Source organism: Leptopilina heterotoma, unplaced genomic scaffold (genome assembly GCF_015476425.1).
Source record: "Leptopilina heterotoma isolate Lh14 unplaced genomic scaffold, ASM1547642v1 Lhet_615, whole genome shotgun sequence".
In the NCBI taxonomy this organism is placed as follows: domain Eukaryota; kingdom Metazoa; phylum Arthropoda; class Insecta; order Hymenoptera; family Figitidae; genus Leptopilina; species Leptopilina heterotoma.
In genome coordinates, this window is record NW_025111144.1 from 397776 (window position 1) to 422917 (window position 25142).

The 25142-nt window shown below is 35.4% G+C and overlaps 1 protein-coding gene across 1 annotated transcript; it reads right to left on the reverse strand.

Moving 5' to 3' along the window:
* Positions 1 to 15827: 15827 nt before the first annotated feature.
* On the reverse strand, positions 15828 to 20678 carry LOC122509703. The gene is made up of 5 exons (XM_043623934.1): positions 20208 to 20678; positions 17259 to 17442; positions 17092 to 17186; positions 16880 to 17015; positions 15828 to 16292 (listed from the first exon to the last, which is right to left on the reverse strand). Exons 1-5 carry the CDS (start codon positions 20417 to 20419, stop codon positions 16011 to 16013), a joined length of 909 nt encoding a protein of 302 aa, XP_043479869.1. The 5' UTR covers positions 20420 to 20678; the 3' UTR covers positions 15828 to 16010.
* Between the last annotated feature and the right edge of the window lie 4464 nt (positions 20679 to 25142).

Genomic DNA, 25142 nt, shown 5'->3' on the forward strand with positions numbered 1-25142 from the left:
AATCTAATTCTTTTCACTTACACTACAATTCAACACTTTTTATTTTGGAAATTTCATATTTTGGACATTTTGGGCTTTGGAAATTTTGTATTGTAGAAAAACAATTTTTAGATCGTGTGTGAATTAAAAAATTAAATTTTGAAGTTCTGAATGTTCTTCGCATGCTTTATAGTGATAGAACACTACTGCTCATGCGTAATAGTGATATAACACTACTGTTCATGCGTTATAGTGATAGAACACTACTGCTCATGCGTTATAGTGATAGAACACACTGCGCATGCGTTATAGTGATGGAACACTACTACGAATGCGTTATAGTGATAGAACACTACTGCTTATGCGTAATAATGATAGAACACTACTACGTATTCGTTATATTAATAAGACACTACTGCGCATGCGTGACATTGACAGAACACTACTGCGCATGCGTGATACTAATAGAACACTACTGCGCAGGCGTCATACTGATAGAACTTAACTGCGCATGCCTGACATTGACAGAACACTACCGCGCATGCGTCATACTGATAGAACTTTACTGCGCATGCGTGATACTGATATAACACTACTGCGTATGCGTTATAGTGATAGAATACTACTGCGCATGCGTTATAGTAATAGAACCATACTGCGCATGCGTAATATTGACAAAACCATACTGCGCATGCGTAACATTGTCCGAACACTACTGCGCATGCGTATATGTATGTACAATGAGTATATGTATACGATACTATATGAATAAATGATAAAAGTCGAACGACCGAACGATATAGTACGGAAATACACGAACGACGGACGACAAAACGACAACGAATATGTTAATATTATAGGAGATTAGGCACATTTCACTAGTGGTGAAATTCTTTGCTGAAATCCAAAAAAAATATTTTTAAAATTTTGCACTTTCAATACAGGTTTTCAAAAGAGTATTATTATTTAAACAAATTGTAATAAAATTCGTTGCATGAATTCGACTATTCTACAAGCAATAAAATTCTCTTTTTTTATAAAACAAAAAAAAATCTTTTTTTTTCTTTTACTAGAATCGTGGTAGAGTACGGCCAGTGGCACAGTGGTTTATAATCGAAAAACGGGGTTCAAAATAGCGTAGAGCACGTAAATCTTAACCGATTTTTATTCTTTTTTTTCTAAACACTCGTCATTAAATTCTTAAGAGATCGCTCGAGGCAGATTTTTTAAAAAAAGCTTCGATTTTTTTTTATTTATTTATAAACATTGAAAAAAAACACTTTTTTCATAAAAGTAGTGCTCGTTTGTGATATAATATGTGCATTCATCGCTTATAGAAATAAATTAATATAAAATCATCAAAGAAACATTATTCAATTGAGCGAATAGAAAAAAAAAATTTTTTGTGTTACACATAAAATTTTATATTTATTCCGACTATACGCGGCAACGCTGTATAATGAATTTTGAATGAAAATAGCTAACAGTAAGGATTGCTACAACGTAGCAATGCCTTGCTGAGAGACACCTGATACCCCGATAAGGCAAGTCGGCAGATATTAAATGCCCCGACTCGAGCCTCATTCCTTCTTGAGAAATTAAAATTAAAATATAGTTTAATTTTTTTTAATACTTTAAGTATAAAAAAAAATTTTATTTCGGAATATTGCAACAATGTTACGAAACTAAAAGTAAAAATTACATTGTGGCTATATTCCAGGAAGTATAGTAAAATATAACAAAATTGGAATTATTTGTAACCTGTTATGATGCAAAAAGAAAAGGAAGAAATTGTAAAAAGAATCATAGAAAGAAAATTATTATTCAATAATCGCGCGTATCTGGACGGCTACGGCGACATGTGCGTGGGCGCTCTGGTTACGGGCACCAACACATATGGCTCCCTCGGTTAGAATAGTAACACAAATATGTAGTCCGCGTCCGTGAGTGTCAACACAGAAGCTATACTTGCCACCGACCGCTGCTTCCCACCCCACCTCTCCGGGCCCACGAGTTGTGAATCACAACATCAAAACAAACGCACGTGCGTTTAGACAGCACATGTGTTCACCACAACACATATGAGCACAGGTTGCTACTGGAATTTATACGATATTTCTAAAAACGAAATATCAATTGGAATTAATTGAAAATTAGATAGACATTCTGTTGCAACATTAGTTGCAACGGAATGCCGGAGGACTATGGATCGCGGATGTATATTTATGTATATATGTAACCATATAGATTAATACATGCATGTACATGGTTGTGATCCATAATACGTAGGAAAAAATATAATTGGAATAAATAAATTATATTTGTTTTACATGACTGGGGTAAATAACAGTTGTATTAATAATTAAACAAATACAATTGTTATTTAATTCTCAGTTATTTTAAAAATTATTTTCTCGGAAAATATCATATTAACAGGCAATTCCGTTCTCACGGAGCTGCCTGGGAACCTGCTTACTCCTACTCTAAAAATTTTTACGTTTCTCCACCTTAACGTCGACGACGAGGGCTAGAGGCCCGTCGCGCAACCTCGGCAGGCGCAGTATAATTTGTGATCTTCACGGGTAACATCTTCACTGATAATTACCTGGTCTCGATCTAAATTAATTAACACTTGCCCGTCTGCGCGTCGGACCCTAGTGATAGACACGCGTAGTGTTGGCACCACGAGAGGCGGACGTCAAAATAAAATAGAATCCTTCGAGCCGACGGAGTCCTGTGAGAGCTGTCGTTGGGTAAAATTTGGGTGCAGTAAAATTCCTTACTGCTCTTAGTTTTGTTCGTGACCGGCCAGCCCGCGCGTGTAGCGCCTGCGCCGTCCTGAGACAGTGGCCCCACAAAATAAAATTTTGTAATTTTCATTAAGAAAATTCTACAAATTTTATTACTGTGTACAGCGAGAAATTTTGTATCGCCCGACGTCGACAAAATGTAATCAACCGACGACGGTAGCCGTAAGTAAATAGTATCGTTCCGATATTAGTTTCAATTGTTTCTCTTTTCATAACAATACTGTATCTTTTCTCTACTTTAATAAATATATATAAACTGAATTAACACTTCTACTTATTAAACATTATTTCCGTACCAAGGAAGATATGAAAGGGAAATAACAGGCGATTGAATGGTAACTTTTAAAAGTGGAACAACAAACCCACATACTTAAACGGGGTTTTTTTAATCCTGGCAGCTTAGTGCCTCCCAATTCAGAGATAGAAAGGGCCATCTCAAAAGCCCAAATAATAATAATTATTTCTGGTTTGTAACAAGCTGATGGTGGCAGCGGTGGGTAGTTCCTACGTGTTACCACTCTGCTACGTTACCTGGTAACACTTGTTATCAGTGGCACCACTTGTATTTTCAAAATTTAACATTTAGTTAATACAAGTTCTCTATTCTATTTTCTCTTTCTTACCTTTTAATTATTTATTTTACCATCTTATTTAAAAATTACTGATTGTAGTAATACGACCCAGTGGTTCACTGAGCAATTTGACAAAAAAAAAATTTAATTAAAATACATAAGAATCCCTGTCTCACAGAAACTAAGAATTTGGCTCTCCAACTTCGGTTGTTGATGATGACTTATTCTGTGTTTGGGTTTTGGCTCTCCAACTGAAAGGTTGTCGATGACGACTTAACCAATCAAGACACTGGTTTTAGTATCTTAATTATTTGTTATTCTTCTATGTCTCATCAGAAAATAAGAATTCCTTGTTTTAAATAAATTGGAAGTTTGGCTCTCCGACTCGTCGTTGATGATGACTCATTTCTAATTTATCTTGGCTCTCCGACCGAAAGGTTGTTGATGACGACTCGAATAATTGAAATATTGAATTCAAACAACTGATAAGAAATAGAAGAGAGCTTAAAAGAAAAAAAAATATATATATATATATATATATAAATTGTTTAGTGACCATGGAAATCATTGGTGATGCCTAATAAATTTAGGCGGCGTGGTCATCGTTCAACGAAACGAAACCGTAAAAGTAAGGTTACAAACTTTACTCCAGCGAAATCTTTAAACCCTGAAACTTCTCATACAGTTTCTCTTGAAAATCCTTTAGGGCAAACTAATATTCCCCGTCAAAACACCTTAACTTCTGAAAAGGAGATTTCGAAAAAATTACATTATTTTGTTGTATTTAATCCAAAATTTCCGTTTCATAAGACTACAGTTGTTAACAACCACGAATTGAAAAGGCTCTCCTTAACGTTGGTACAATCTGCTGACATTCTCACAGATACTCCCACCTTACAACTGAGAGTCAGACGCATTGAAAATTTTAACAGCCATGTAATAAAATTTACGAAACCTCTAACAAAATTTCAATCCAATTGTAAGATTACACCCGTTTCTCGACAATTAGAACCCGTTAGATTAGAACCAATTCGACCACAAGTCCCTATTGTAGAAATTGACCTCGAATTTGAAGAGAGCAAATACACATCGCGAAATCGAAAGGAATAACCATATCAAATTCCCTCTTGTGTTATGTTTAATTTTAATGACTATTCCTGAAAATTCCTATCACTTCGGTAGTACCCTTGCTACTTCGGAAATCTTGCAAGGCGAAGTGGTTACCGTCTCCATAGATTTTGGTTATAAAAATAATTATATTTGCGAAACAGCTCTAAAACCAGGCTCCCCAATTCAAGGTCATCCAACTGCAGACTGCGTTAACAACACCTACGTGGACATTCTTGGAATAATATATCTGCAAGTTGACAATCAAATGGTGTGCTTCCAGGTCGTGGATTCTTTTTATTCTCATATCTGACCAGCGGCCCCCGCAATATTAGGGCGAGTGAGTTGCATTGAGTTGGCTATTCTCTAGTTGTTCTATACAAAATCCTGACACTTAATATTTCCATTATGAATTAAATTTCATCAATGTGCTATCAGAAACTAATTCCGGACATTGTTCCCCCTCCAATATTCCAACTTCCTGTTCAACCTGAATTTATTCCTCCACCTCCAGGGGTAATCTTAATCACTGACGAAATGAGAGAAAGGATCCGAAATCAAAGACGGAATCGTCCTAATGCAACTCAGAACTCTAATTAAGGTGGGCAATGACTGAAATTTATTATTTCGTCAACTACAGCAACAAGTTTCCAATTTCGGAACCAGAATTGTTAACTCTAGACGAATTAAGAACTCTTCCCCTTTTACTCATATCACACGCCCACGTTGTCTCAATAGTTTCTAACACTAAATTAAAAATCTCAAAAATTGAAACAACAAAATTCAATTAAAAAAAAAAAATATTTTTTAGAGTAGATTTAAACCCGCTTTAGAAGAACTCATGTTTCCTCGAAGGAGCGCAACTGTTACTGGGTTCTCCCAGGACCAATGGTCCGAGTTAATCGAGGGAGTTGAGTTGATCGAAGAAAGATACAGCTTTCTTGTTTTAAAAAATTCGAGATTGTCCAAACAAGCGTCCGAGTTAGAGACTCAGGTAACCTTCCTTAATAGTTCCCTAGCCGCGTTTACACAGGCTAACTTCGCACAAGCCTTACTAGTTTCGGGTCTCGAAGAAAGAGTAAAAACAATGAAACCATTCATCGACCATTTAACTAAGAAACTTGAGAATTTAAAAATCGATTAAGTTTTAGCAATGACGCCTGAATGGAAGAATATACTTTTTGATAATTCCGAAGAACACGTACAACGCGTAAACAGATTCTTAGCATTCCATTTTCGTGAAAGTAGAAATTTAAGAAGATCAAAATCTGAATTGAGAACTAAGATAGAGTCACTCAAAACTAGGATCGTACTTCTGAAATCCCAAATCATAGAAGCAAAACGTAGGCAATTAGACTTTTGTAAATCCTTAAGCGAATTAGAACAACTAACGCAGAATTTAAATTTGGAACCTTAGAATATGGATTTAAATCCAAGAATTACAGGCCGTTCCCCTTTTTCTATACCCTTGGTTAAAGTTGCTAAAAGAGAAAACGGTAGACTGATTGTCGATTTTACGGAAGTTAACCCCGAGTTCAGCAGAATACATTTCTTGGTCAGAAACCGCATCCTTAATGAAAAAAAAATCTAATTCCTAAAAAGGGCTCAAGTTACAGGTAATTTCCGCGGTGGAGAACTGAAACACACTAATACACTACTATTCTTACTGTCTTCTTTTCTATTCTTTCTACCTCCTAGTGTAATGACGTAAGTATTAATTATTAATTCGTAAAATCATAAGCACAAATACCCATATATAACCATGTCTACCGAAAGAAATAATGGTCCCCCAAACGACGGACGAGATCCAAATGCAACGGGTCGAAATGTCACTGCAAATGTTGACGCTACCTTTGCCACAGCCCTCGATCGATTCAATTTGCGAACGAGTGCAAATGATATTCCTCTTTTCGATGGCCGAAATCCGCCTTTAATAGACTTTGTGCAGGCAACCACACGTGCGGGACTTTTTGTAACCGAAACAGCCGAGCCCGAATTTCTTAGAGCTGTGCTAAGCCGGCTACATGGAGCGGCTTGGGACAGCTGCAAGAATAAAGAATTCGATCACCTTAACGAACTAACCGAACATTTAAAAAAACGATTCGCTCCCACAAAAAAATATCAGTGGTATTTTGAAAGCATAATAACACTGAGACAAAAGCAATCTGAGACTGCAAATGATTACTTCGACCGTTTGCAAGGGTTAATTAGTGGAGCACGGCATGCTCTCGAGCCGAAATATGGCCGAATGTACAGGGAGGTTAGGGATGACGACAGAATTCGTGAGCGATCAGAAAGCAACATCATTCTCCAACCCATTCTCGAATGTGCCCTTGATTCCTTTGTAAGAGGGCTCCCTACGGAGGTATCCAAATTTGTTGATGCTAGAAATCCTAGAACGTTGGATGAGGCGCTGGAATATGCGATCCACGCAGAGGATCGTGAAAATTATACCGAGAAATCACGCTCATCATCTTATCACATTTCGCGATCAGAAGATAGGCCGCTGTCTCCTAGTCCCTATTCGAGGCAAATGGAAAGACCTGATACGGTGATAAAACATAGGTCAGAAATAGATAGAGAACCAAGTCGTTCTAACCATTCATCAAAACATGCGTCCTCTGAGATGTTACATCTCACCCCAGAACAACTTGGATCCTTTTATCGATCGATGATGCCTCAATATCCTCCAGTTTTTCCATATCATCCACCATCCGTCCCACCTCAAAATTCTATGTACTATCCTAACGTGTCCTATCCACCAACACCATTACAATCGCCTATGGATCCTAGAGCAGGCCAAGGTTATCGATCTAGCTCAACTCCGCCAAGAGCTGTATCCCCGGCACCTGCTAGCAATTTAAACTTCCAGCCGACTCGCCGATCGGACGCGACAGCGAGTCCAACTCCGCAGCGTCCAAAGAACGTTCACTTTGCGGAGAACACTGTAGGATCTTTAGAGCAAAATCAGAAGCTGAGGACTCCCCAGTAGTCCAGTTAACTGCTCCTGAATCTAAGGTTGGAAAAATCAGGTTTCTTGTAGATCCAGGGTCTGATACAAATCTTGTAAAGTTATGTGCGTTAAATCCTGAACTCACACTTGTTACAGACAAGTGCCTTGAGATTACGGGAATTACAAACCACGCTGTAACAACACTAGGAATTGTTAATCTAACAATTTCTGGCGAACCCGTAGAGTTTCATGTAATTGAAAATGATTTTCCAATCTCTACACATGGAATTCTCGGCAGACCCTATCTACGACAAGAACAGGCTCAAATTTCTTTCAGACACAACACATTAGTCACAGTGTCTGACCCAGTGACTCCTATCCCATTTGTAGATAGGGAATCACTGAACGCAAGAAGGGCCCTGAAATCTGAAATAAAGCCTTTTGCTCGAATTTTGCGTATCAGATCGCGCACCCGAACTCCAATCGCAATTGACACTATAAGCCCCGAATTAAAACAAGGCTATTTACCCCTATTAGAAACTCCAGAAGGGCTTTACTTGGGTGAGGCCATCGTATCTAACAATAATGGTATATGCCACGCGATGGCCATTAACACCACTGAGGAAGATATTGATATAAAAATCACCCCTCAGAAATTAATCCCTTTCGACTTTTGTAAATTCCCAGGTGAGGAATTAACAGAATCCGAAATCGAGGTTTCGCCACAAGAGACAAACCAAACCTATGCGAATAGGGTTGTTCAGGTTAAAAATGCCCTATTTTTGGCCCACCTATCCCCTGAAGAACGAAAGGTCGTCAATAAATGGGCAGAGGACTACGCCGATATATTTCATTTGAATGGCGAGCTACTTTCGTGCACTCACCTTATTCAGCATAGAATCCCTACAATTGATGACAAAGTGATCCATAAAAAACAATATAGGTCCCCCTTCGAGGCCCTAGAGCAAATAGACACTCAACTAAGTAAGCAATTCAATAGCAGGATTATTGGACATTCAAACTCTCCTTTCAACGCACCTCTGTTAATAGTTCCCAAGAAGATCGATGCGTCTGGAGAAAAGAAGTGGCGAATTGTCGTTGATTATCGAGCCCTAAATGAGAACATTATAGGTGATGCATTTCCGCTCCCAAGTATTATTTCCGTATTCGATAAATTAGGCAGTGCGCGATACTTCACTGTTTTCGACCTTGCTAGTGGATTCCACCAGGTAGAAACGCACCCAGAAGATAGGCACAAAACCGCTTTTTCCTCGCGCAACGGTCACTTCGAATATAAACGAATGCCAATGGGGATTAAAAATGCACCCCCCACCTTCCAAAGACTGCTAAACAACGTTCTCAGCACTATGCTAGATGTCGAAGCCTTCGTGTACTTGGATGATATTATTGTATTTTCCGACACACTTGAAGAACACGATAAACGTGCCCGAAGACTATTTAATCGATTGAGGTATGCAAATTTAAAACTTCAGCCCGACAAATGTGAATTTCTTAAGACAGAAGTATCCTATCTTGGCCATATAATAAGTGAAGAGGGCGTGAAACCTAATCCTAACAAAATTTCGGCTATAAGAAATTTTCCCTTACCGAAAACACCAAGGGACATTAAAAGTTTTCTCGGACTTTCTGGATATTATCGCCGGTTTATTAAAAATTATGCGAAGTACGCTAAACCCTTGACGGAACTCCTAAAAAAGGATACTGCATGGAAATGGGATCAACCCCAGAAACATAGCTTTAACCGCCTTAGACAACATTTATGTCGGAAACCAATCCTTCAATATCCAGATTTCACCGCGACATTCAAGTTAACATGCGACGCGTCAGAATATGCTATTGGCGCAATTTTGACACAAGAAAAGGAAGGTATAGATTTGCCTGTTGCATATTATTCTAAAATTCTGGGGGACAACGAATTAAAGTACCCAAAGGCAGAAAGAGAATGTCTCGGAATATTGTACGCAGTGGAGCATTTTAGGCCATACCTTTATGGACGAGAATTTATCCTAGCTTGTGACTTTGAGCCTGTTCACTGGATGACCTATATCGATAATCCTGGAGTCCGAATTCAAAGATGGAGACTTCGTCTACAGAATTATCAATACAAGTTCGAATGCAAGCCCGGAAAGATTGATAGAATTGTTGAAGCATTGTCTAATAATCCTATTGAGCAATCAGTTGACGCGAACATAGAATCAGACTCGAATTGGTCAAACCTTTCACTCTCCGACGTGGAAGAATCTAGCCAGCCCGCATGAGATCCTCTAAGCGAAGCTAAGTCAACTGTCGAAACACCAAATGAACAGCAAAAAACTTATCGTGCTCTACCTATCCACCGTATCCCTTCCCAGGACGAGAAGAAGCCTGTAACTACAAAACTTAATGATCCTAAGAATAATACCAAAAAGGAACAACGACTTTTGGTGCCTATCCGCTCATCGCAGAGAACAAAAAGTCTTCAGGAGGCATTAAAACCTAAAAACACAGAGCCTAAAGTTCCAGTCGCAGCCCAGAAAAATCCTAAGGTATTCGACCTTAAAAATGTAAAAAAATCAACTGCGAATGCGAATTTGACAAGCAACCCATCCACGAGTCAAGGGCTAGGATCGAAATTAACAATCCTCAAGAGATCAGAAGATAAACCAGGAACAAGTACCCAAAAATAAAACAATCCCAAGGGTTCAGCGCGTAAAGCGGATGTTGATAACAAGAAAAAGCCCAAACGCCCAGGAAGACCCCAAGGAAGTACGAATTCAGAGAATCTTAAACATGATGAGACATTTCGACCTCCACCAGGATCATCAACTGTCAGCGCCGATGAAAGCTGCATTGCGAAACGTCTGCGTCCACGCCAAGGCACTCACCCTGTCCACTCGGAAAATGCGAGCGCACTTTCGTCTTCTTCAACTGAATCAAAACTAGAAGAAGGACCTCAGGAGGAAACTGATGACACAACGGATGAAGAATCAGATCCCCCCGTGTTTCGGAGTGATTATAGTGTTTTTCCAAACCTACCCCCACATATCCCACCAACTCAAAAATCCTCTCAAAAGGGTATAGCCTCAGATGATTACATTGTCGTTTACGTTGATGGAGCGTGTAATGAAAATGGAGGAGCTAGCCCAAGAGCAGGAGTTGGAGTCTGGTTTGGACCCAATCACCCGCTTAATATCTCCCGACGTTATAAGGGACGACAGACTAACAATGCCTCAGAAATAGAAGCAGCTACTACAGCAGCACGATAAGCTAAAAAGGCTGGGATTAGGAAACTTAAGATTAAAACCGATTCCCGGTACCTAGTACAAAGTGTACAAGAATGGGTACCTAAGTGGCAACAAAATGATTGGAGAACAACTGAAAATAAGCCTGTCAAAAACAGAAAGGTATATGAAAAGTTAATAAAAGCATTAAAACCTCTCGACGTAGTTTGGGAACATGTTCCTGGACATGAAGGTGTCATCGGGAATGAGAACGCAGATCAACTAGCCAAAGAGGGTGCCCTAATGGAACCTGAATCTCACTCTTCTTCGAGTTCCGAATCCGAAGGATTGCCCGAGGATCAAATATTGGTCAAAGGTCCATGCCGAGTCAACAACAGCAACGAAGACACTAGTGATTCTGACGAACCTGATCCAAGGAAGGATTCCGAAGAAAAGAAACAACTAATCCAAGGTGTAAACGAATCTATCAACAAATTTAATGAATCACTCGCTGGAACGAATTTAAACCCCTCTAGTCCTGCTAACAACACTTTGTTTTGGGACTATGAAGGATTAGAACATACACCTAGAAGAATGTATGTTTCGGATGGTGAAGACGACAAGGAACATTTGGACTATCTGAAAAGTCTTGACCCAACCACAGACTACGAGGACGGCCTTCCTAAGCGAGTAAAGAAATTCTTAGATGACTTTAACCAAAGCCGTATCAAAAAACAAACCAACAAAAAAACAGAGATCGACGTTGAGCCCCAAGCCCTGAGCGAAGCCACAGGATTCTCAAAAGACACTCCGTTAACTAGTCGATCTACAACAACCAAAAGAAGAAGCGTTGTGCAATTCAAAGAAATCCCAGAGATATTCGAGGATTCGAGTGAAGAAGAATCAATAGCACACGAAGTACGAACTCCATCAACTCCGTTTGCACATTCTACTCCATTCTCCCGTTTAAAATCCAGCGAAGTTAACAAGGAGAACAATCTAGAAACCCCTGCGCATTCGAGAAAAGAAACAATTATACAACCTCGGCGAATCCAAGAAAAAAGCAAAAAGAATCAGTCAACCTCTTTATCAGGAAACAGACTTATTCTGAATATGAACAAAACTCATTTTGACCCTCCTTCCTCCCCGGAAAGTGAAAGTGATAAGATTACCGAAAGCAAAAGTGACTGTGCACCTTCGAAATTCAACGATTCTAAGGAAAGACACCCTACTTGTGTTGTGAATCAGTGGACCGAACCTTTAACATATCAACGCAACAACTACGCTCATTTCATTTCAGAAGATTGTGAACCAACAGATTCTATTTGTAAACTATTAATTGCCACCGAGTATATTGACCCCCCGGACATTAGGGACAGTAAACCCGTTAAAGGGCAAATTTTCGTCACCTAAAACGGGAAGTATAGTACTTATTCCATCATTGTCAAGAGGCGTCATTTTGACGAGGTCTGTTGGAAAGATGTAGAAAAGGGACTAATAAATTTAAAAAGGGTATTAGAATCTGACCAACAAAACTCTTGCCGAATGGCAAATAGCGGTGATCTATTAGGTGCACTTCCTCAAGGAAAAATGACAGAGCTTGTCACAGGTATTTTCCGCGGTGGCGACGTTACCGTCACGCTTTGTCACGGAAAAATAGAGGTACCCCCCCCCCCGAATTGCGTAATAAAATCATTGCTGAATATCATACAAGTTTAGTCGGTGGTCATAAGGGCGTGTCCAAGACCTATCGACGAATTAGAGAACGCTATTACTGGCCACAAATGCGACAAGAAGTTACGCAATTTATTCGCGGATATCGAAGTTGTTTCGAAAATAAACTATGTAGGGCTCGAACTAGGGAACCTATGCTAATTACCGATACTCCCGCGATGCCCTTCGATAAGGTATCGTTGGATACGGTCGGAAAGCTACGAACAACTCCAAACGGAAACCGTCATATTCTTACAATGCAGGACAATTTTTCGAAATACTGTATTGCGATTCCAATCCCCAATATTGAGACTAAAACAATTGCCCATGCCGTGGCCACAAATCTATTCTCTGTTTTCGGAGCACCCCGATGTGTGCTAACTGACCGAGGAGCCAGCTTTGTGAGCTCATTGATGCGCAAATTAGAAAAGATTTTTGGAGTTAAGCAGCTCACCACTTCTGGATACCGACCCCAGACGAACGGAGCACTAGAGAGAAGTCACATCGAATTGACAGATTACATTAAGCACTATGCAAGGGATTTTGACGACTGGGATCGTCTGCTCCCGTTTGCTATGTTTAATTATAATACGTCCGTTCATGAGGCCACGAATTTCACACCATATGAACTAGTGTTTGGTCATTTGGCAAGAGCCCCGAGCTCGCTGCCCCAAGGTCCAGAAGTGGAAACTTATGGTTCATACTTAAAAGATCTTATTACTCGAATGAATGAACTGCAGAATCTTGCAGCCAAGCGCCTGATTCGAGCAAAGGAAAGATCGAAGCAAATTTATGATAAGAAGTCCAACCCTCTAAAGGCTAAAATCGGTGATCAGGTTTACGTTTATAAAGAAGTACGCACGAATAAATTTGATAAACGAGCCAACGGCCCTTTCACTATTGTAGGGTTTACCGAAAACAACAATGTAATCCTAGAAAACGAAAATGCCGAACGAATAACTAAGCACCGGGACAAGATTATGGTAGCCCACATTTAATCCCCTCTTGATTAAAAATCATTAACAGAATTATCCTTTTCAGAAACACGCACAAGCAACCGAATGATGTCGCACACTAAGTTATTTTTCTGCTCAATCCTCAGCCTCTTGGCCTTAGCAGCGCAGGACGAACCAGCCCCACCTGATCCCATCTCCAACAACAGCAGTTATCAGATAATCCCGTTTAAGATGAGTAGCGGGATCTATTTTGAGTACGTGGACGTCGTCAAGCGGTCCGTTAGCAATTGGAGAATTGCTGTGTTCTTGGACATCGGAAGACAGAGCCGATTTTTCGACGATCTCAAATCCAGACTGGAAAAGCTGAAGGCCCAATGCAACCCTAAAGAAGTTTGGTGTGAAGAATTAGTTTCGAGCTATCAGTGGGAAGACAGATGGGAAATGGCCTCGGAATTAAAAAAACAATTTCGGAACCAAATTCAAGAATTAGAAAATACTAAAGTGACCTCACCCATAAAATTGATAATAAGGCACATCAAAACTTGACGCACCTTGTTGGAAAGCAGACCCACGTCGTAAGGTCCCAACTCGATTTACTACACTCTCAAGTTCAGCATCATTCTTCGCTTCTAAAGAACTTGCAGGATCAACTCCAAATCTTAGCTGTCAAAAACATCCTTAAGTCTAAGGAAGAGATGGAACGAATGAATTTAACCTATGCTGTTGCTCGAGCTTTAAGACTGGGGCTTGATCATAGCATTTTAGCCACTACAACCATGCTGGAAGCAGTCCATGAAGCTAGAAAAAATCAACTGCATCCAGGTCTTATTACTTCAGAGCAGCTGGAACCCATTCTCCGAGAAATCCAAGATAATCTGAAGGATGTCAACTTTCCATTAGCTGGACCCAGGATAAGCATTGACGAACTAATGCGCATATCTTCTACCACGATCGTCTGCGAGGATCATCAATTAAAGGTCCTACTTGACATCCCACTCCTGGAAAAATACAATTATCAGGCTTACAAGGTCCACTCAATCCCAACTATTCAAGAAGGATTTGATAATAACATCAGGCTAGCTTACGTCAAGTCAAAACACGATTACCTCATCATTGACGAGGATCAGAGAACGTACCTTTTATTAAAAGAACAGGAGTGGAATTCTTGCAAATCCACAACAGCCTACCATGCTTGCCTATCAGGAACGCCTATATACGATCTGCGAGAAAGACCTTCATGCGAAGCTCTGCTTCTAGTTAAACCAAGTATAGAGGTTCTAAAGTTGTGCGACATCCGGATAACCAGCCAACCTCATTCTTACTGAAAGCCATTGACCACCGTCGGAGGATGGATTTTCTCCGTTGCTGCTCCAGATACTGCGTCAATAGCCTGCCATTCAATGAGCCCCATCAAGATAGTGTTAAGTGAAGCTGGAATCCTTAAGCTGGGCCCAGGATGTTTCCTCAAAACCAAGGACGTAATCATCCCAGCCACCACCATTCCAGCTGGAAGTTCTGAGTTTATATTTGAATCCGAGCTGCACCTGAACCTAACGATGTTATCATCCATTTTGTCAAAATACAACCACCTTATAAAAAAATTTGACTCACCATTAACATCTGATCCGGATACAGGAACCAGATTCTCCACATTCGAAGCAAACTCTAAAACTTTGGATGAATTGGAACAACAACTCCAAGATCTTGTTCTACGGCAACATACGGGAACAACTCAAAATTTGCTGTTTTATGGTTCCTACGGAGGATTAGTGATAATCGGTGTATTACTTGTAGTCTACTTCTGTCGATCTCCATTGACAAAAGGAATCAACAAAGTTATAGGAATGTCATGTAAAACTTCCAGAACTAAAACATTCATAGTCCAAACACCAGAAAAGGAAACTGTAACAACCCAGAAGCCTGACTCAGCATTATACGAAAAAATACATGAAAAACCAAGTACTAGCTCCCAATCACCTACAGCGGAGAAATACAAGAAGGCAGTTGCATTCTCGGATATCACTATTCAAAAAAAAGAAGAAAAGTCTGCTACGACCGAAGATTCGACCCAACGAAGATCCAGATGACTAACTGAAGGATTAGAGACTCTGGCTTTCGGAATTCAGGAAAACTATCCAGTACCCCGTAGAAACAATCGCCCAACCTCGAAGACATTTCGATGACGTCGCTAATCACAACACCAAGATCATCTCTCAAGATGAACAGCAGTAGTTGACTCCAACCACAATAATTAAGTATTAACGCATAATTTAATACTATATTATCCTAGTATATTAATTCTTATAAAAGTCTAGTATTTAATCAAGGTAAAGATTTCTTCAATCAATTAATTAATAACGAAAAAAATATATATATAAAAAAAAATATATTTTAAAGTAAAGGAATAAATAAATAAGGGATTTAATTGATTAATCTATGTAACTATAATAATTATTAAACTAAAAGGAAGTTATTAGTTATTAAAAAGGAACAAGGGTCATATAGAGCAAGAATTCAAACAATTTTGAGAAATTGTGAGCCAACGAATAACGAACAGCGACAAAATTGAATGATTATCGTTTATTATTAAAGAAAGGGAAGTAAAAAAAAAAGAGAGAAATTTTTTTATATAACTAGTTATAAAAGGGAGGAAATTGTTAAGATTGTTGCACGGATGCCCTCCGTTATATCTTTATAAACTATAGACTAACACCATCCGAACCTACGACACTTAGCCTTTCCAAGCTTCCCTCGTTCCCACTTTCATCCGGTTCTTCCTCCCAATTCGACCCTGACTCCTCTTCCCAAGTCTCCTCCTCTTCTTCAAAACTTTCCTCTGATTCTTCCTCAAGGCTAGACTCTGGTTCTTCCTCCCAATTCTGTACCACCCCTCTTCTCTCCTTACTTTGTATTTTCTTTAACAGTAAGGGACAAGGCTTCGGGAAATCATACCATGCGGTATCATTGTCTATGTCGAATCTCTAAAAAAAAGACAATGATAAGTGAAAATTCACAGAGGAACATTTCGTTTTGTAAAATAAAATTAACTTTTAACTGTTTAAAATATACAACATGATTGTCTGATAATTTTCAAATATTATAGAGTATTCAGAATATAACTATTTATTAGGGAAAAACGGTATGTCCTTCTATTCCATTTTATTCACAAAAAAAAATTTTTTAATTCCCTACTTTATAACTTATTCAAATTTAAATGAAGGTATACTTGGACTAAAATTCCTGATATACAATATAAATAAAACTACTATTTTACGATAATTTTGCTAACAATAATAAAAAAAAAAGATATTCTTTTTAAATGTACCCAATGAAAATCAATTGGACAAATAAGTTAACATAAATATTTCTTAATAAAACAAATATGCAAAATATTTTAACTCATTTGTGAGTAATGTAATCCTATTCTGTTTTACTCCGACAATTTGTTTCATACTTAATCTCTTTTGCTCCCGATAGTTGCTTTGCCCATTTGTTATTAGCCCTTATATACAAATTATTTATTTTGAGTCTAAAATGAACACAACCCACATGGGGTAACTTTGCTTACCAATTGCCAAAAGCCTCTAATACGGGGCTGATCTTTTCCTAGCCAATCATGGCACTGAAGGAAGCTAATCCTCAGCCCTTTTCGTAAGGGTTGAACTCCTGTATTCCGAGGAATCTTGGGTAGGTCCTTCAACAAGCTAAAAAAAAACATATGTAAATAGGGAAGCCATTAGAATTTAAGGACAAAACAAATCACTACCCAAGCTTACATACCAAATTTCTGGAACTCCCCTTGCTGGGAATCCCCCCACCACCATTTTTAATCCGGGTAAGTAGTTGTTCACCAATACCGGATTGCGGAAACCTTGCTAAAAAAAAAAATTTTTGTACTTTATTATCTGTTATTTGTCTTCTTCCAATAAAGAACTCTGTTTCCTTACCGGAGCCCAGTAACCTCGTCTAATGTAGGCCTGGTCTTCCTCATCCCAGAAGTATTCCTGGAACCAGGATTGGGCAGGGTGAATTTTCTCTCGCCCACGGGCGAGATCTCTGTCGTAACCCCAAAATAATCGGTCATCTATGCGAACGGGGGCAGGGGCCCAACTGCCAAAGGTGACGAGAATGCTAAAAAAAATTAAAAAATTATAATGACTATAATACCTACAATTCGTTATAGTTTAATTATGAAAACCACTTTAAATTATTACAATTTTCAAAATGAAACAAGAGCGATGATTTTCTCTTCCAAGGTTTTAATATTATTTGATTTTATTTTCTAAAGGAGATAAGAAAAAAAAATATTTTTTTCGTCAATTAAAAAAAAATTTTTTTCAAAAAAAGAATTTAATTGCAACCGCAAACCAAAAAATTTTAATAGTTTCAATTTTACGTAAACGATTATCGGCAATTTATTTTCCCCATTTTGTGTAAACAGGAAAGCAAATTCACAACATTAATTATTGTTTTTTTGTTTTTTTTTTATGATTTTGAAAGTTTATTCTTCCAAGAAGAAGAGTTTAAGACTTATTTTGTTAAATAAAATTAATATTTCAAAAAATTTTAATTGTGCTAATAAAATTTTTATTATCTTCAGATTGAAGTGACGTGTGAAACACTATTGACTCAATACTGTTATTAAAAAAAAACCACCTTGAGTTTTATTAAGACATTCAAAATTAATAAACAGAATTAATGTAAATTATTTTCTTATGGGTAATATATAAAGAAAAAAAATTTTTTTTTTCTTTATTTCAATTTTATAAATATTTATACTGCTCTCCAAACCTGAAGTAGTCAAAATAATTAATCCGATGGCATATAAATAAGTAAATTCAAGATTATCGAATTAATAGAAAAATCCTTGAAATACAATTGAAATTAAAAAAAAAATTTATTAAAGAATTTCAAAATTTTTTTAAACAAATTGAATTTCAAGTATTTTAATTAATAATTAATAAGTAATTAAATTTTATAAGGAGTCATATTCAGATGTACTCATGTTTCCTAGTACGAAGATTAATATATAATAAAAGGAAACCTTTATTAGTTAAAAAAAAAAATATATATATAATAGTAAAGAAAAAACATACTTAATAAAATCTTTTGCACTACACTCGGTTGCTTTCATGAATAATAGTGGTTAAAAGAAAAAGCTATAGAAATTTGTGAATGATTGAGCTCCTGTCTAGTTTTTATTGAAAAAAAAAAAAAAATTTATTTGAAATTCAATTATTATTTCATGGTTGCCACAAAACCTGGAAATCCTGGAAATAGCATGGAATTTGAACGACTTTCTGGAATTTTCTTGAGTTAACGAAAGATATTAAAAAAAAAATTCCATTCAAAACGTTATCGTTTCTTTAAATTAATTTAATTTTTAAAATTATTGACTAAAACTGTGAAAAATGTTATTAAGATTGTTCTAAAAAAAAAGGATTTTATATCTTTATTAGTATTACGATTGTCGATAATTTTGTTATTAATTGCTTTTTGTTTAAGATTTTGAACAAGGTCTAAAGATGAAAATTATTTAATTTAGACATGACTTCAATGTCTAATTATGGCTGATTCTTCTGAAGGTGACATTTTCTATATTTCAATTAATTTTATAAAATCTACTCTCTAATAATAGGTATTACTAACCATTCTCATACAAATTTATTATTTATAAGAAAACTACATTTTATGTTTTTTTTTACTTTTAGAAAATTTAAAAAAAAAATAATAATGTCGGAAAGAAAGTGCAATGTTTTTTTTTCTTCTATCATTATGTGCATTTTTAAAAAATTCTTTTTGGACCTCCGTTTTATATGTGATAAAAAAGTTTAAATTTGTTTTTAGTTTAAGTTAAGGTTACTTCACGATGATTAATGATATTTATATACATTAAAATATTTTAAAAAATGTGAATGCACATTAAAATAAAGTTAATAGTCTGATGTTCAATTTTTAATATTTATAAAAGAGGAATATTATTGCTTTTATAAACGTTTAAATTTTACATATTGGCCCGAGAAAGATTCAAAGAAGAAAGACCTTAATATTTTCAAATTGATTTTGCGCAACTTAAATTCTTATTACTTTTGAGTATGAAATAAAGTAGTTTCAATAAAACTAAAAAAAAAAGGAAAATTTTTTCCAAAATGTTATTAAAATTTTTTTTTGAAATAGTTGAGTTTCGATGAAGAATAAATTTTACTATTTCTAAGAATAATTGAAATCTTGAAACAGAACATTGTTAATTTTTTTAAAAATAATAATTGAATTCTTGCGCCGAATTCTATATAATTATTTTAAATAATTGATATTTTTTTTGACAGAATTTTGTAATTTTATCGAGTAATTGAATTTCTGTGAAAGTTTTGTTATTTGTGAAAATACCTGCATTTCTGAATCAATTGAAACTTTTTTAAAAAAAAAATTTCATCTTTTTTTTGTGTCTTTTTTTTACTAAAAAAAATTTTTTCTACAAATCCACTATTTTGATAATTAACTAAGTTCAAAATTATATGTTGACAAAGTTAACTAATTTTAGAAGATTTTATGTTATTAAAAACTTTTAAAATTCTAAGTTCATTAAAATTCTTAATTTAATGTTAAAAGATTTAAGTTGTTTAAAGAAATTTTGTCAGAAGTTAAAAAAAGAAATTTCAAGGTTCTGTTTTAGAATTCGTGTTAATTCCTTGAATTCTCTATGTCAGAATATATGATTATTATAATTATAATAAATATTAAAACTTTACATTCCAATTCAACTATTTCAGAAATGATGAAATTCTCGTAGAAGTAGATTGAAAAAAAAGGGGAAAAACTCTTCAAAATAATCGATCATCTTTCAAATTTTAATTAAAGAAAAACAATGATAAAAGGAATTGATTATTCCAACTTACCCATTGGAATCCCTGGATTTTCTGTGCAATTCGAAGGATTCTTTAAAAAGAGACTCTAATTTAGCACCTTGAAGAAGCTCAACGACGGATTGTTTCCGTTCTTCCTCCAGCAATTTCCGGAGTCTTTTCTCTTCCGAAAATTTATCCATCCTCCTCCTTATCTCTTCCACTAGCCGTGCAGCCCCGGTAATCATTGATGTTTCACCACTCATTTTTATAAAAATAAGAAAAATTTTCTAACTTTCCTTTGCACCACACACTAATATTCACCTTACAACCACCGAACTACTTTTACGACTGGCGCGACGTGACTAATCATTGACACCGGACCGACATTACGATAACTAATATCGACACATACTAAGGAGGCTGAGAATGAAACAAAGACTGGCACTATACACTGTAAAAATCCAACGATCACCAACTTCAGGGCCCCTCATTTCAAACTTCTAAACTTCATTCACAATGAAACAATTTTCTCAAAAAAAAATTTTTTCTTACATATAATAATTGTAACCAAATATAAGTCGTTACAAGGTGTCTACTTAAATTCTTTCTTTTAACTTAGAATGTACAGGAAAACACTAAATTATATTTATAAATAATAAAACTCTACCTACAATTCAATTATAAAATTATAAAATTCACCTAAATGTTAAGTTCTAATTGAAGATTAAAAGCAATTATAGCGTGAGTTTGGAAATAATTGAATTTTAAAGGGACTAAATTAAAATATTTAAAGAAATTGGAATTTGAGTTAAAAGTATTTAAATTTGAGTAAAATTTTAAAATTATTGAATATTAAAAAGCAAAATATGGAAAGTTCAGGACATTTCCAGAAATTCCAGAATTTCAAGGACCAGTAGACACCCTGGCTCGGTAAATTTTGTAATGAACAACTTGAATTCTTGCTCGAAAAAAAAGGGAGGAAGGAATTTATAGATCAGCAACAATATGAAATTAACAAAAATATAAATAAATAAATAACAAAAAAAAAATTTTTCCATTATATAATTCGATTAGCATACACTGAGAAAACATTATACATAAATGAAACACAAAAATTAATGTTAGACGATTTTGTTTAATTGAAATTAGTTTATAAGTTTAATCTCAATATACACAAAATATCTACTGCATTGATTCAAAAGTATTATTTGTCTTAATAATTATATTTAATTCAAACATATTTTCTATTTACGGTTTAAACAAAATTACGTTTAACAAATTTTATGTTTGAATCAACTTAAAAGTTGACTACAGATAATTTAAAATCAATCACAATTTATGTCTGATTTCAATATATAATCTCTCAAGCTGAACCAGAAGATATGCTTGAATTAAGCCTAGATATGTTTGACTGTATAGCAAAGATATTTTGAGTTTGAAAAAAAAAATTTTTGTTTGAATCAAATGAATTTTAGTGTAAATTATTATCCGTAAAACAAAATTTGATAAACCTAGGTTTCTCCTAATTGAAAATTCTTGATGTACTTAGATCAAATGTTCGAACTAAATGCATGTAAACCTTAAGAACTTGTAATCTTGGCAATGCCAATCGCTACAGGAAACTAACCTAAGGAATCTAATTGTTTTCCGAAGAAAGGACAGTAATTCCTATATCAATTATATCAAATTCAGTAGTTGTACCACTAGTAATAGAACTTTTACAAATTCGATTATTTAAATATAATTATTTGATAAGATATGCAATTGAGAATAATCTATTGAGTTTTAGAATAATTAATTGATTTAATAAAATTATGTGGATTCTCAACGAATCCAATTATCAACAAATATAAAATAACTTGTTAAATTCTGATGAAAAGGAAACGAATCCAAGATAAAACAAAAGAAATAAGCAATGAAATGTTTTGTTAAACAGATTCGCTATTGACAAATGAATAATTGATTTAAGTTGCAGTTTCTTTTGTTTTTTCTGAATCTAAACAATTCTAATAACTTAAAAGGAGTTTTGTGAAAAGTCATGAGAACTTATACTTAAACATAAGACGTAGTTTGAATATTATTTGGTGTTATGATTCGTATAAAGGGTATTTCACTATAAATAGATAAAATTCACAAAAGGTTAAAAAAAAAATTTTTTGTTGAAATTTTCATTCAGAACACGTATTCGGTATAATTTTGTAACTTAAGTCATAAAGTCTTATTATTATTCAGATTATTATTTAAACAATATCGCAATACTTAAAGTATTGTATCTTATAACCTAGCTAATAAAGATATTAGAGTCATAAGTCCGTTTCGTAAACATTGTTAAAAAAGAAAAGAGAAATAATAACAACAGTAATGGATTACCTTCAGTACTAGTAATATTTTGGTAAAATGCATAAAAGAGACGACACTAAACATTTAGAGAAGGAATAAGGCTTTGAGTCTTGAGCATGTGGCTTCTTGGGACTAGAAGCGGGAAATTCCGCGGTGGATTGTTACACATAAAATTTAATATTTATTCCGACTATACACGGCAACGCTGTATAATGAATTTTGAATGAAAATAGCTAACAGTAAGGATTGCTACAACGTAGCAATGCCTTGCTGAGAGACACCTGATACCCCGATAAGGCAAGTCGGCAGATATTAAATGCCCCGACTCGAGCCTCATTTCTTCTTGAGAAATTAAAATTAAAATATAGTTTAACTTTTTTTAATACTTCAAGTATAAAAAAAAATTTTATTTCGGAATATTGCAACAATGTTACGAAACTAAAAGTAAAAATTACATTGTGGCTATATTCCAGGAAGTATAGTAAAATATAACAAAATTGGAATTATTTGTAACCTGTTATGATGCAAAAAGAAAAGGAAGAAATTGTAAAAAGAATCATAGAAAGAAAATTATTATTTAATAATCGCGCGTATCTGGACGGCTACGGCGACATGTGCGTGGGCGCTCTGGTTACGGGCACCAACACATATGGCTCCCTCGGTTAGAATAGTAACACAAATATGTAGTCCGCGTCCGTGAGTGTCAACACAGACGCTATACTTGCCACCGACCGCTGCTTCCCACCCCACCTCTCCGGGCCCACGAGTTGTGAATCACAACATCAAAACAAACGCACGTGCGTTTAGACAGCACATGTGTTCACCACAACACATATGAGCACAGGTTGCTACTGGAATTTATACGATATTTCTAAAAACGAAATATCAATTGGAATTAATTGAAAATTAGATAGACATTCTGTTGCAACATTAGTTGCAACGGAATGCCGGAAGACTATGGATCGCGGATGTATATTTATGTATATATGTAACCATATAGATTAATACATGCATGTACATGGTTGTGATCCATAATACGTAGGAAAAAATATAATTGGAATAAATAAATTATATTTGTTTTACATGACTGGGGTAAATAACAGTTGTATTAATAATTAAACAAATACAATTGTTATTTAATTCTCAGTTATTTTAAAAATTATTTTCTCGGAAAATATCATATTAACAGGCAATTCCGTTCTCACGGAGCTGCCTGGGAACCTGCAAAATCAGCAAAAAGTGTTGACCAATGGGCCCACGAGTCTTCTCTACTCCTTACTCCTACTCTAAAAATTTTTACGTTTCTCCACCTTAACGTCGACGACGAGGGCTAGAGGCCCGTCGCGCAACCTCGGCAGGCGCAGTATAATTTGTGATCTTCACGGGTAACATCTTCACTGATAATTACCTGGTCTCGATCTAAATTAATTAACACTTGCCCGTCTGCGCGTCGGACCCTAGTGATAGACACGCGTAGTGTTGGCACCACGAGAGGCGGACGTCAAAATAAAATAGAATCCTTCGAGCCGACGGAGTCCTGTGAGAGCTGTCGTTGGGTAAAATTTGGGTGCAGTAAAATTCCTTACTGCTCTTAGTTTTGTTCGTGACCGGCCAGCCCGCGCGTGTAGCGCCTGCGCCGTCCTGAGACAGTGGCCCCACAAAATGAAATTTTGTAATTTTCATTAAGAAAATTCTACAAATTTTATTACTGTGTACAGCGAGAAATTTTGTATCGCCCGACGTCGACAAAATGTAATCAACCGACGACGGTAGCCGTAAGTAAATAGTATCGTTCCGATATTAGTTTCAATTGTTTCTCTTTTCATAACAATACTGTATCTTTTCTCTACTTTAATAAATACATATAAACTGAATTAACACTTCTACTTATTAAACATTATTTCCGTACCAAGGAAGATATGAAAGGGAAATAACAGGCGATTGAATGGTAACTTTTAAAAGTGGAACAACAAACCCACATACTTAAACGGGGTTTTTTTTAATCCTGGCAGGTTAGTGCCTCCCAATTCAGAGATAGAAAGGGCCATCTCAAAAGCCCAAATAATAATAATTATTTTTGGTTTGTAACATTTTGTATTTGTTATAAACAATTTAGAGACTAAAAACTTGATTTTTTGAAATTAACTATATTTTATAGTTTAAAAGTTATATTTATGGGACAAAAGAATATTTTATGATACCTGTGATTAAGATATTGAAAAAAAATTATTTGTTAATTAATTTAATAATTAATTAAACATTTTTAATAAACAAATAAATAACAGAAATGTATCTTACAGGAAATTTTTTATTTATCATGCAGTTGACTAGTAAAACCTTTTATTCTTTCAACATATTTCATTATAATGTTTAAACAATAAAATAACACCGTTGAATTATTTAAACAATTTTAATTAACAAATATCTAATATTGAAAATGAAATGGCCTTATAATTTAAGGTCATATCTATTTTATTTAAGGCCATTTCATTTTCTTACAATTATAAAAAACGTACTTTTCTTAAAAAGTTGAAATATTGAAATTAACATTTTTTTAGCATTTGATAATTAAGATTGTTTAAATAATCGATTATTGAATTGCTATATTTTTATTTTACTACTTTTAAATGTAAGTTGGTTATATTA

Excerpts from the sequence above, each read along its gene's own strand:
- LOC122509703 (XM_043623934.1), bottom strand. The coding sequence starts at position 20,419 with ATGAGTGGTGAAACATCAATGATTACCGGGGCTGCACGGCTAGTGGAA. Across the intron at positions 17,187-17,258 it reads GACGAGGTTACTGGGCTCCG|CAAGGTTTCCGCAATCCGGT; the intron begins GTAAGGAAACAG and ends TTTTTTTTTTAG. Across the intron at positions 17,016-17,091 it reads AGGGGAGTTCCAGAAATTTG|CTTGTTGAAGGACCTACCCA; the intron begins GTATGTAAGCTT and ends GTTTTTTTTTAG.